We start from the raw sequence: 12,521 nt of genomic DNA, 5'->3' as shown, positions 1-12,521 counted from the left end.
ACCCCTGCCCGTTTAAAGTTGAGGTCACTGAAATGGTAGAGAGAAGGAAGGACTGACCCTGGGTTCTATCCATTCATTATTTATTTATTGACACCGATGTTTATTGGGTGTCTTCTATATGCAAGCACTGTGCTTGGCACAGTGAAGACAAGGGCAGGAGTGGAGAAGACACCAGCCATGTCCTCATGGAAGTTACATGCAGCGCAAACTGGTGCAGCCAAAGGGAACCTAGAACTTGACCTTCAGTCTCCGCCCCAAGCCAGGTTAGGCCTCTCTTCCCTTTGTCTCTCTGAGAGACACAAGTAGACCTGACCTTAAAGGAGAGCTAGACTTTGGACAAGTGGATATGAGGGAGAAGGGCATCCCAGGTGGAGGGGACTTTTGGGCAAAGGCACTGAGATTGGACCACGTGGGCCGGAAAGTCACCTGGTGTAACTGGACACTGGGAAGCTAACTGGAGGGAAGTCACGGAGGACCCGATCTTGCTCTCTAGAAAGTGGTGCCTGAGGACTGTCTCAGGGGAGGCTGAGTGCTCAGAAACTGGGTGGGGAGAAGGAGGTCCGGGGGTCACGAGTGAGGCTTGGGGGTGGGGGGGTCTCACTTAGAGATGACCGCAGGGCCAGCAATGACTCAGGTGTTTCAACAGCAGCACATCTCCATCCCCCAACAGGCTGTACCACAGAACAGTCCTGGTCAGGATCCTGTCCCAACTATACCATCCAATCTCGGGACCTCAGTTTTTCAATCTGTGTAATGGTGTTGGTGTGGATCGAGAGCCCAGGACCTTCCAGCAGCAGGCCCCCGGCCGGCCGGGGTCTGCAGGATGGCGTCAGTGGCGGTAGACCATTTCAGCACCCGACGACGGACAGCACCCGCGCAGAAAAAGGGGTGGGAGGCTGGAGGAGGAGTCAGCATCTCCGACTCGCTGGGCTGTGCTGTCACTGCCCGGTCCGGCCTTCTACCAACACCTCCCAGGCAGCCCGGGCTCCACGCCAGGACTCGGGGTGTGGGGGACGGGGGAGGAAAGGAGTATGAGAGCGAGGGGCAAAAGGCCAGAGGGCGGGGCTTGGCCAGAGCCCCAGAGCCCTTCCCTCCTGGAGTAGGTGCGGCGAGTGGAACTCCGTCCCCGGACCCCGGCCGCAGCCGGTCTACGCCGGGTGTCCGCCAGGTGTAGTCGTGGCAGGACTAGCATCAAGTGCCCACTGCGCAAGCGCGGAAGTAACTCTCAACACCCTTCTACAGCAACTTGCCTATTGGCTGCTCCGGCCGAACCAGCAAATCCACTATCCAATCCGAGAGCACCTCGAATTGCTCCGCTTTCCGCCCCTCCCGGAAGTCGACCGCTGCCGAATCCGCTTCGGCGACGGATTGGCAGCAGCCAATTGGGAGAGCGGAGGGACGGGCCGCCATCGCCGAAGGGCCAATGGCAGGTGGCTCACGATGACGCTGCGGACATGGCGGCTGCGGTCGCACAGCCCGGGGACGTGTCGGGCTGCTCTGTAACTCTGGTCGGGGCTCCGGGAGCGGAGCAGCTGCCTCATTAGTATTCGTGCCCACGAGGCAGCGCAGCGGGCCCTCCGGGAGAGCGAGCGTCGCGGCCATGGCTTATCACTCCGGCTACGGAGCTCACGGTGCGTGGGGCGGGCGGGGCGCGGCCCGACCTGCCTCCGGAGGGTCGGCGGCACGGCCCTCTCACCCCGAGGGAAGGGGGCGGCCTGACCGCTGCCCGGGGTGGCGGGTGTCATTAGGGTTCCTGCCCAGCTCCACTCGACAACGCGTCCTGGACTTCGCCCTCTCGGCCGATCTTGCGATGGGGCAGTGACGGCACAGCTGGGATCCCCGTGCCGGACCCGGGCACGAACGGGGCCGCCTCCGGAACTGCCTTTCCCTGTCATGACCCTGCTGGGTCCCCCACCATTGCCCAGGGTCTTCGGGTGCCCAGCCGTCGCCTTTCCCACCTTTTTCATTTGGAGATGCCCTTGCCATTGTCTTCTCCGCCTAGCAAGCTTCTCACTGTCCAAGGCTGTTCGGAGATCACTTCCCTGGAGAAGGCCCCCGGGAACCCCGAGGTGGGCAGCCGCGTCCAGGCACTGCCCCAGCTCTTTCTTTGCCTACATTTAGCGCCTCTGAGAAGAACCCCTGGGGAAGGGATGGCGGTTTGGGCTCATGCTGGGTATTCCTGACACCTCCTCTGCTACCTACAAACCCACAGGCTCCAAGCACCGGACCCGGGCAGCTCCGGACCCCCCTCCCCTCTTCGATGACACAAGCGGTGGTTACTCCATCCAGCCAGGGGGATACCCAGCCCCAGGAGCCGACGTGGCCTTCAATGTCAACCACTTGCTTGGGGACCCAGTGGCCAACGTGGCTATGGCCTATGGCAGTTCCATCGCATCCCATGGGAAGGACATTGTGCACAAGGAGGTGTGGTGCTCCCCCAGGGCAAGGGTGGCAGGATCTCTGGCCAAGGCTGGGGCATCACGGAATCCCGCCTGACCCTCCCAGCACCCCTCGGGGAAGCAGCACACGGGAAGAGTACCCTGAGGTCCGAGTGCCCTGTGCCCACAGCCTCCTCTCTCTTCCCTCCCAGCTGCACCGCTTTGTGTCTGTCAACAAACTCAAGTACTTTTTCGCTGTGGACACAGCCTATGTGGCCAAGAAGCTAGGGCTCCTGGTCTTCCCCTACACACACCAGGTGAGCTGGCAGGTCCCCTTGCCTCCCTCATCCAGCTCCGGAGTCTGGCCCCCACACCTCAACCCCTTCTTTCCTCTCTTGTCTTTTCCTCTCGACTGGGCTGCTGCTGCCATTGCCAGAATTGGGAAGTGCAGTACAGTCGTGATGTCCCTCTGCCCCCGAGACAAGACCTCAACGCCCCTGACCTCTATATTCCCAGTGAGTCTTGACCTGGGCGGGGGGATGTGAGGGGACTTGTGTCTTGCGGCACCAACGAGGAGAGAGTCATGTGTTGATTCAGCGTCTGCTCTTGGGGCTTTTGTGTGTGGCAGTCATGAAATACCAGGTAGACAGCCGAGTGGCCAGGAAGGAGCTTCCGGGGTATGCCCTCAGCGACCTCAGGGCACACCCCTGTGACACCTTCCTGCCTCCTGACTCGGACTGTGTGCCTCCCCAGCCTGGAGCCTTGGATTTAGACCTCCTCCTGGCTACTCTCACTCTCCTGTAAAACGAAAGTAACACCAGTGCCCACCACCAAGGCTTGTGGTGGAGGCTCAGTGAGGTGTGCACTCAGCACAGCACCTGGCCCGTAGGAAGCATACAGCAACTAGTAGCTGTTATCATCATTATTACTGTCCCCAAGGCCTGCCCAAAAGTCCCCTCCCTTCTCAGTTCCCAAACTTCCCGTCCACATGGCACAGGTCAGGCTGCCCACACTTGGCTGTGGCTGGCAGACTCTACATCTGACTCCTGTTCTGTGAGAGTGCCCCACCAGCCAGCCCGCCCAGGGCCCGAGAAGGGACATGGGTTCTTCTTCCGTCCTTCATTCCATTTCCCTCTCGGGACCACCGAGTAAGGCGGGAACTCCACTCTCATGTTACATGGAGAAGCCAAGCTCAGAGACTTGAGTATCTTGCAGGTGGGAGAACTGGTTTCCTGATCCCAAACACTGCCCTCTGGTGGACACATCAGTTCTGGTGCTTCAGGCGGGCAGAGGACAGGACCCATGAGTTACTAGTAAAGCTGTGAAAGCCCGGCTCCCACTGGCTCTGCGCTTTTGTGAAAACAGTTAAACGTGGAGCTCTACCTGGGCAGGGTGGCCAGAGCTGTAGCTGGCACCAATGTCCAGACTTAGAACCGGCTGCAGTGAGGTCATCCCCACGGCCTGGACCCAGGGACAGCCTGGTTAGTCCATCCAACCTGCACTTTGGTCCTATAGTTTCTCCTGAGATCAGTTTGACCCCTGCCTGTGGGTCAAGGATGAGCAATAGCCTTGACCAGTGATGTTTCTGAGACACAGCAGGAAACTTTGGTGAGTTTCCTAGCACAGGGACAGAGAGGCAGGTGGCTTGGTGGTCCTGAGAAAAGGATCAGGTGGCATTTACACGGGGGGAATGGGCTGAGCTGGGAAAGGCATCCCAAGCAGGGTACCGGGGCGCTGAGTGTGAAAGTTGTCAAGGTGGGGTGTGCAGGGAAGGAGGTATGAGGGGGAGGTAGGGGTGTCAGTGGCCTCAAATGCCTCGCTGGGGAGGGCTCTGGTTGAGGAAACCAGGCTGATGGCATCTCTCTGGCTCTTGGCAGCAATGGCCTTCATCACCTATGTACTGCTGGCTGGGATGGCACTGGGCATTCAGAAAAGGTCAGTGCCAACCCCCTCCCCATTCCTGCTCTTCTCCACAGCAGCCTAGGGGATCTGTGCCAGGTCCCAAGCCCACTCCCAGCCCCCAGTCTCACACCTTCCCCCGCCCCCCTGGCCACAGGTTCTCCCCAGAGGTGCTGGGCCTGTGCGCAAGCACAGCTCTGGTGTGGGTCGTGCTAGAGGTGCTGGCCCTGCTCCTGGGCGTCTACCTGGCCACCGTTCGCAGCGACCTGAGCACCTTCCACCTGTTGGCCTACAGCGGCTACAAATATGTCGGGTGAGCACCTGGGAGCCCAGCGGGAGGCTGGCCTTGGGGAGGGCTCTGGGCCCTGGGTTCCTGGCCTGCACAGCCGTAGCCTGGAACAGTGACCCTGGACGTGCCCCTGCCCCTCTCCGCCTCTGTCTCCTCTATTAGAGAGACTGTTTCCAGCAGTCGCTTCAGGAACGGGTAGTGTTGTCGGGGGAAATGTACAGTCAGTCACCATGGGAGCACAGGGGAGAGGGGCTGGAGCTGGGGCAGTGAAGGAGGTCTCAGATCCAGGTCCTGGGCTGAGTCCTGGGCCTTCAGGATTCATACTGAGTCTAGGTCCCTGTGGGGACAGACGGGGGGTAAAAAGTCCTGGTGGTGGTGGGTGGGGTCTACGTTGGGCTCTGGGCCCTGGCTGGTGGGGCCAGTCTCAGGCCTGGACCCTTGTGGGGTCTCCAGCCTGCTCCCCACCCTGGCCTTGCAGGATGATCCTCAGTGTGCTCACGGGGCTGCTCTTTGGCAGCGATGGCTACTACGTGGCGCTGGCCTGGACGTCGTCTGCACTCATGTACTTCATCGTGAGTCTGGCTGCCCCCGCCCCGTCTTCCCCAGGTTGGAGCTGGGGATGAGCCCTCCTCCGCCCGTCAGCTGCAGCTCTCCTTTCTTCCAGGTGCGCTCTTTGCGAACAGCAGCCCTGGGCCCCGACAGCATGGGGGCCCCGGCCCCTCGGCAGCGTCTCCAGCTCTACCTGACTCTGGGAGCTGCAGCCTTCCAGCCCCTCATCATATACTGGCTGACCTTCCACCTGGTCCGGTGACCCCTGGCCCCCACTGGCATTGATTTTTCCATACATTAAAGATTTGATTTCCTTGATTTTGTTTGACCCTTGTTTCTGGGGCCTGAGGTGGGGGGTGGTTGCTGGCACCTTTGCAGTGTCCAGGGGAACAGGTTTGGGACTGTCTAGAACAGTGGTTCTCAACCTTGGCTGCACATTAGAATCACCTGGGAATCTTTTGAAAATCCTGATTTCTGGGCCTCATCCTCCGGAAATTCTGTTTCTTTGTTATGGGGTGAGGCCACATTAGTAACAAAGAAACAGAATTTCCAGAGGATGAGGCCCAGAAATCAGGATTTTCAAAAGATTCCCAGGTGATTCTAATGTGCAGCCAAGGTTGAGAACCATTGGTCTAGAAGAAGGGGGACCCCAGGGAGGGCTTCCTGGGTTAGTGACCTTGATACTTCCTTGTAAGGCAAGTGGAAGGGTTTCATTAGGAACAGCTGTTTATGTCTGGGAACGTGATGATGGAAGGGGACAGCTGCCAGGGACACCTCAAAGGCCTCTGGTCCATCTGAGGGGGTCCCCAGAGGGGTCTGTGGGCTGGTGCACAAGCCTAGCTATGCTGAGGGTGTAGCTCATGGATGTTCCTCCTATAGTCTCTTTGCCCCATCTCTTGGAGCCTTTCAGGAGCAGAACTGGGGCCCAGGTGTTTGCAGTAGTTTATTCATATTTTGTCACAAATGGCCGGGGAGGGGGTGCCGGACTCCTCCAGGCAACATAGAAAATAGGTCCAAGAGACAAATGGGCTGGGTTGGGGCAAATGGGGACAGGAAGGAGTCTGAAGAGAGAGCCTGGGGAAGGGAAGAGGGCAGGCTAGGAGTGGGACTGCCCCCCTGCTGAGCCTGCTCATTCTGGGTGTGGGTACCCCCCCACCTGCAGGGGGAGCCTCAGGGTGGGGTTGAGGGGGGTGGCCCAGAACTTCCAGGGTCAAGCCCTGCCCCTTGGCAGGGCCCCAAGTCCTTCCCAAAGTTGGACAAGGCCGGAGGTTCCGCCCCTTCCAAGACTGACCGCCATGCCCACAGGCTGGCAGAGGAGCTCCTGCCCCTATTTAGAGCTCTGCCCAGCCCTAGTCCAAGGGGAGTGGGCTCTGAAGGCGGGAGGTCCCCGCAGCAGCAGTTTGGGGGGTGGAGAGGAGGCTGGGGGCACCAGTGCCCCTTCCCTCCTCAGGGCTGAGGCCACTGCGGCCGAGGAGCAGGGCTGGGGGTGCACAGGCGTCCGGTCCGTTCTGGGCTCGCTCCCTGGCCGGCTTCCCCCTTAGAAACTCACCAGCGTATAAACCATACTGTGGGGAGACGAGGCGGTAAGCAGAGACCTGAGCAGGCCCAGCTGCTGGCTGCCCACCCTGCCACACCCTGGCTTGCTCTCAGTCCTCCAGGGCAAAGGGCAGGAACTAGGAGCCCAACCACTCCTGGGGTTGAGGGCATGGTGCCTGGAGCACCCCTTCCCTGACTTCTGTGGGCAGGGCCTCACCTGTACAGATAATAGAAGAAGGAGAGCAGGTAGAAGGCGAGTTTGCACCAGGACTCCTTCTGGCAGTAGTTGAGGATGTCGGCATTCATGATGGAGACTGCATCATACATGACCTCAGAGCCATCCGCAGGGCGGTGGAAGTACCTGGGCGAGGGAGGGCCCTGAGTGCCCACCATCCAGGCTCCCGCCCCCATCTGCCCGGCGCCCCCATCGCACCCTCCCCGGGGCAGCTGCTTCCCTCACCTCCAGAGGTGGTAGAAGAGGAGGGGGATGTTGAGGCCCAGGGTCACCCACTCGGCTGCACACAGAAACATCAGACAGAAGAGGCCGTGGATGGAGTACTCTGGGACCACCAGCTGGGGAGTGAAGGGGAGAGGTCAGTGGCCTGGTGCCAGGACAAACCCAAGCTTCAAGGGCACGGAGGGGAACTGGGGTTTGGGAACTGCCCACCCACCATGATCTCTGGGAACTAAAAGGGCCTCTAGCCTCCCATTCCCTCCCCGGTGGCTGAGCAGATCAGACAGGCTCCAGAGGAGGAAGGTCACAGAAGGGGCTGAGCTGGGCTAGGAGCCTCCTGCCTCCAGCCCTGACACTGACCTTCCTCAGGAGGCAGCAGATGCGTTCGATGTTTTTTAAACGCTCGCGCTGTAGGGGAGGAAAAAGCCGTGATGGGGATTGGGGTGGTGGAGGAGCAGGTATTGGAGGAGCCCGCCACCCTCCCGGGCTCCTGCACCGCCCTGCATGTGGCCGCCAGGGGGCACCAGAGCAGTCTCGGCAGGAAAGCAGCCACACCATCCCCATGGCAACCGTCACCATGGAGGGACTTTCACCCGCATCACCACGGCAACGGCCCAGAGCTTGGCAACGGCTGCCCCACCAGGAGGAACCCGAGCCCTGAGCCCGCGCCGGGTGTTTTCACCTGGGGTGGGGACAGACAGAAGAAGGGGCAAAGCCACGGGTCCTCCTCCCTCCGCACACACACACCCGTCTTCCCGTCCCCCACCCCACTTAGCCCACAACAGATGGAAAGACAGACGGACGGACACACCTCGGCACAGCACATGTATCACTTACTGCCCGCGCTGGGTTCCCCTGGTCGATGGGGTTCTTAAAGTCGGTCCGCAGCTCATCAAAGGCTATGATCTGGGGGAGGGGTGTGTGCCTGTCAGGGTTGGAGCAGCAGGTATGGCCCCCCACCCGTCCTTCTGTGGGACAGTAACTCATACATGGGGGCCAGACCAGATGGAGAAACAGGCTCAGGGAAGGGCAGGGTCTGGCCCAAGGTCACACGAGCCTGGAATGGAGCCCTAGTGATGCCAATACAGGCCATGTCCATGATGCTTCCCTCCAAAACACCCTGAGGTGGTGTCTTCTCTGCCGAGCCCTGTGCCAAGCACTGGGTCCCCCGAGGCCTGCGACACCCCTCCTGCCCTGGGGGAGCCCCAGGCCTGGGAGAACTGTGACTGCATTCCAGGGTAATCGGGCTGCAGGGCACAGGGAGAACCTGAAGTGGGTGCCTGACCCAGTGTGGGGGTGATGCAGGGTTCCGGCTGGACTCCAGTGTTTGTCTGGTGAACAAATGGGGTGGGGGTGGGGGGCAGTCAGAGCAGTAGGAACTGCAGGTTCAAAGGCAAAGGGCTGAAAGAATATTCTGGAAGTTGCAGATTCCATGGGGCTAGAATGAAAGTGTGAGGTGAGTGGGAAGAAGAAACTGGGGAAAGATGGGCTGGAGAGATCAGCCGTCAGCCATGGGTGCTCTGTGAGGCTGGACCAGATGTTTGGACTTGAACAAACAAGTAATGGGAGCCATTTGAGGGATATAATTCAGCAGAGGGGGGAGCCAAGTTGATGACGTAGAATTGATGGAGCAGGAGTTACAAACTGGTTAACAGTTTCAGCCAAGATGTACATGATGCTTACTCTAGGCCAGCCGGCTTTATGTTTGTGAACTCATTAATGCTTGCAACAACCCGATGATGTAGCTATTATTTCCATTTTGCAAACGAGGAAACAGAGAAGTGACCAGTGGTTCTCAACCTTCCTAATGCCGCGACCCTTTAATACAGTTCCTCATGTTGTGGTGACCCCCAACCATAAAATTATTTTTGATGCTACTTCATAACTGTAATGTTGCTACTGTTATGAATCATAATGTAAATATCTGACATGCAGGATATATTTTCAGGGGTCGCGACCCACAGGTTGAGAACCGCTGGACTAGTCCAAGACCACACAGCTAGTTAGTGGCAAGCCAGGATTCTAATTCAGACTCTAGAGTAAAATCCTTAACCACCTTATCATACTCAGAACAGACCAATGAGGGGACTGTTAAAAGAGTGTTTGGTGCTGATGGTGACCTGAGTGAAGGGAGTGCAGTGGGATGTAGAGGTGTGGATGGATCCCAGAGCTCTGTAAAAGCCAGACTCCAGAGAGCGTGAATAGCATCGGAGCAGAGGCAGAGGAGCCCAAGGTGCCTTTGTGTGTTAGGGCACCTGGTGGGGCAGTATCCTCACTGGGATGGGAAACTTGCGGGGGGGCAGGTGTTTGAGGGGATGGTGGGACAGACCTTGGGAGAATTGGCATGGGAGAAGCCTTCTGGGGTTACCACCCCCCCAGCAGCAGCCCTAAGATGAGACAGCAGGCCTACCACGCCCTACCAGCCCAGACCCCAGACGGCTGGGAGGGAGAGAACATGGGCTTCCTGTTCTCCATCTGGAGCAGCACCCCCAACTCCCTGTTGACTCTGGGCAGCCACCTGCCTGCCAGGCACAGCAACAGGGTCCAGCAGGGAGTGGAGGGTGCTGTCTGCCTGCCCCAGAGCGGGTACCATCAGCAGGAGGCGGGTGTCTCGCCTCCTACCCCCCAGACTGCCTGGCGCTGACTCAGTCCCCTGGAACAAACAATCCCCCACGGTGACAGCTGACACGCGTCACTCACCATCAGGGTTGCCTAGCAACCAAGTGGGCTTGGGCTCAGGCTGTGGGGTGGGATCTGGGGTCCTGCCCTGAAAGGTTCTAATTCTTACCAATTTGGATGTAGGACCAGACCTCTTGTCCCCACCGCACCCCCTGAGCAGGCCCTGCTCTGGGCACTGCAATGTACACACCACAAGCCCATTTTACCGACGAAGAAACAAACTCAGAATGAGGGATCTTTACTAAGATCGCCCAGCAAGATAGTTGAGCCAACACAGTGCCTGACATGTAGTAGGTGCTCAATAAATATTTGTTGAGAAAGCTTGGGCCTTTCTCCCAGCTTGGGAACCCCACAAGGGCAAAGCCTGAGTCTTATTCATCCTTGACTTTCCCAAAGCCACCCAGAGCTGGTTCTCAGGAAGCACGGACACACGTTAGTTGGATGGATGACTTCTCTGAGGACCCCCTAAGGACAGGGACTAAGGGGTGACCCCCCATAGGGACTGTGGGAGGCCTCTGGGTAGGGAGGGGCCCAGAAAGGGGCTTCTTGAATTCAAGGAGCCTTTCTCCCAGGAGCTGGTTAGCTCTGAGTTCCCAGTCTCAATTCCTTCCAGTCCTCAGGAACCAGTCCTCCTGCTCCTACCCCATAGCACTGTCCAAGGCCCAGATGAAATAGGGGACTCAGAGAGATCAAGATGGACCCCGGGGGATAGAGAGAGGGGAAGAGAACAGAGAAAGGGGGAGGGAAAGGAAAAAGCAACTGAGAGGCCCAGAGAGAAAGACAAAGCCAGGGAGAGAGAGGGCTGGAGATGGGGTGTGTGTGCGTGTGTGTGTGTGTGTGTGTGTGTGTGTGTGTGTGAAGGTGCCTAAGAGAGCTCACTCCTTACACAGCAGAGAGAGTTCGAGTCCACAGAGTCCTGATACAAAGGAGACAGGCAGTGGGGGCGGCAGGGGATGGTGAAGGGAGGCTGGTCAAGAGCTGGGGAGGACCACGGAGCAGGCAGGCAGCAAATCCCAGGAAAAGGAAGTGGGGAAACCAGGAAAAAGGCAGGTGAGACAATGCGGAAGAAGTGAGAAGGAAGGGGGGACAGGGAAGGGCTTGAGGGGGGTAAGGGTGACCCCCCAGAGGAAAAAAAGATCAGGGAGTGTGTCCTGGAAGTGCCAGCAGAGCTGAGTGGGCCAGGGCCGAGATAGGTTGGCTGTGTGATGGGGGCTGAGGAGGGACAGAGGAGGAGGGAAGGCAGCAAGGGGTGGGGGGAGCGCTAAAGGCCCCGAACAATGAGCTGAAAGGCTGGTTGATGGTTCTGTGGTGAGAGAAAGGGAGCCAGGCAGGGGCACCACCAGGAGGGCCCAGAGAGAGAACAGGGGAGAGGGAACCTCTCTAAGGCAAGGTGATCAGGATAAAGAAATGAGAAATGGAGATTCTCAAGGGCCAGGTGTGAGGCCAGGCCACAGTGACAGACAAACCAGAGGGAACAGCAGACAAAGAGGAACGCGGGGGCAGGAAGAAGAGGGAAGCTGGAAAGTGGGGAGGAGACCTGGGGGCGGGGGGTGGGGGGGGTGGGGAGGTGGGGAGGGAAGCCCTGACAGGAGGGGTAGGGAAACCCAAGGTGAGCTGGTGGTGGTGGCCAGGTCTCTGGGGCTGCTTAGAGGCAATCGCTGCTGGGTCAGGAGGGGGATGGGAAGAAAAAGGGTTAATGGGCTCTGCAATCTGTGGGTCCTGTAAACAGATGCAGTTGCCATAGCAACCGGCTCCATCACTCAGGCTGGAAAAACCCACAATGGGGTGGGGGGGGGGGGGGGGGAGCAAGCAGACCGACGGAAATGGGGGCACCTGGATGGTGATCGTAGTGGGGGGAGAAAGAAGCAAGAACCCCAGAATCTCACCCCACACTCCAAGGCTGCTTGGGACAGGGGAAGGGAGTCAGAGAGGCGGGGGCGGCGGAGGAAGGGGGGCCTCCCTGGGAAGGGAAGCCGACCAGAGGGGTATTAATGGGGGCCAACAGCAGCCGGCCGGTGGGGGAGAGCCGAGAGGAATCTCCAAGTTTCCCTGGGCCCTGAGACCATCCATCCTTCTGGTCCCCTCCCGCTCCGTGCGCCCCTTGCCCCCACCCCGCCCCCAACCCCAGCCGGGCCTTACGTGCCAGATGACAAAGAAGATGAGGGAGGCGCACAGCACCAGGGTGAGCATGTAGCAGAACGCGGCGAAGGTGAACGCCATGGCCCCCGCGCCGGGCGGCGGCCCGGGGGGCGCCAGCGCGGGGCCCGGGCGCAAGGGGACGCCCCCCGGCCCGCGCTTAGGGCCGGCCGGGCATGGCCCGCAGGGCTCGGGCACGGGCTTGGGGGATGCTGGCGGCGTGGCCGGGGCCGGGGCCGCGGGCCGGTGGGCTCGGGCGGCGCGTCCGCTGCCGACTGCCCGGGCCCCGATCGCTCATCCTGCGATCCCTCGCCCGCGGCTCCCTCTCTCCAGCCCGCGAAGCCGGCGGGGCGGAGCCGGGGGCGGGGCCGCCGTGCCAGCGGCCTCGGGCGGGGCCAGGTCTCCGTGAGCCCAGCCGCTAGTGCGACCTGGTCCGAGTGCCACCGCCCACCCCAACCTCAGTGACACGTAGGCGGGACGCCCATCTCTGGCACAGGCGCCCCTCCACCTGCCCAGGTGTCAGACAACAGACCCACCGGTCTGACTAGGTGGTTCACCGGCCCAGCACTCACCCCCTGCTCTCACCCACCGGCCAGAGGCA

General features: G+C 59.9%; 2 protein-coding genes across 2 annotated transcripts; one reads left to right on the top strand and one right to left on the bottom strand.

The window, feature by feature from the left end:
* Positions 1 to 1,432: 1,432 nt before the first annotated feature.
* On the top strand, positions 1,433 to 5,433 carry YIF1A (Yip1 interacting factor homolog A, membrane trafficking protein). Its single transcript, XM_070427565.1, has 8 exons — positions 1,433 to 1,631; positions 2,213 to 2,424; positions 2,591 to 2,695; positions 2,815 to 2,893; positions 4,256 to 4,313; positions 4,435 to 4,590; positions 5,045 to 5,138; positions 5,231 to 5,433. Exons 1-8 carry the CDS (start codon positions 1,601 to 1,603, stop codon positions 5,375 to 5,377), a joined length of 882 nt encoding a protein of 293 aa, XP_070283666.1. The 5' UTR covers positions 1,433 to 1,600; the 3' UTR covers positions 5,378 to 5,433.
* Positions 5,434 to 6,040: 607 nt separating this feature from the next.
* On the bottom strand, positions 6,041 to 12,254 carry CNIH2 (cornichon family AMPA receptor auxiliary protein 2). The gene is made up of 6 exons (XM_070426444.1): positions 11,924 to 12,254; positions 7,943 to 8,011; positions 7,466 to 7,513; positions 7,112 to 7,224; positions 6,869 to 7,012; positions 6,041 to 6,680 (listed from the first exon to the last, which is right to left on the bottom strand). Exons 1-6 carry the CDS (start codon positions 12,002 to 12,004, stop codon positions 6,653 to 6,655), a joined length of 483 nt encoding a protein of 160 aa, XP_070282545.1. The 5' UTR covers positions 12,005 to 12,254; the 3' UTR covers positions 6,041 to 6,652.
* Between the last annotated feature and the right edge of the window lie 267 nt (positions 12,255 to 12,521).

The sequence above is a fragment of the Myotis yumanensis genome, unplaced genomic scaffold, assembly GCF_028538775.1.
Source record: "Myotis yumanensis isolate MYYU_CA2020_CCGP unplaced genomic scaffold, mMyoYum1.0.hap1 SCAF_10, whole genome shotgun sequence".
Classification (NCBI taxonomy): Eukaryota; Metazoa; Chordata; class Mammalia; order Chiroptera; family Vespertilionidae; genus Myotis; species Myotis yumanensis.
The sequence above is the reverse complement of the archived record's forward strand: the minus strand, read 5'-3'. Positions and strand labels throughout refer to the sequence as shown.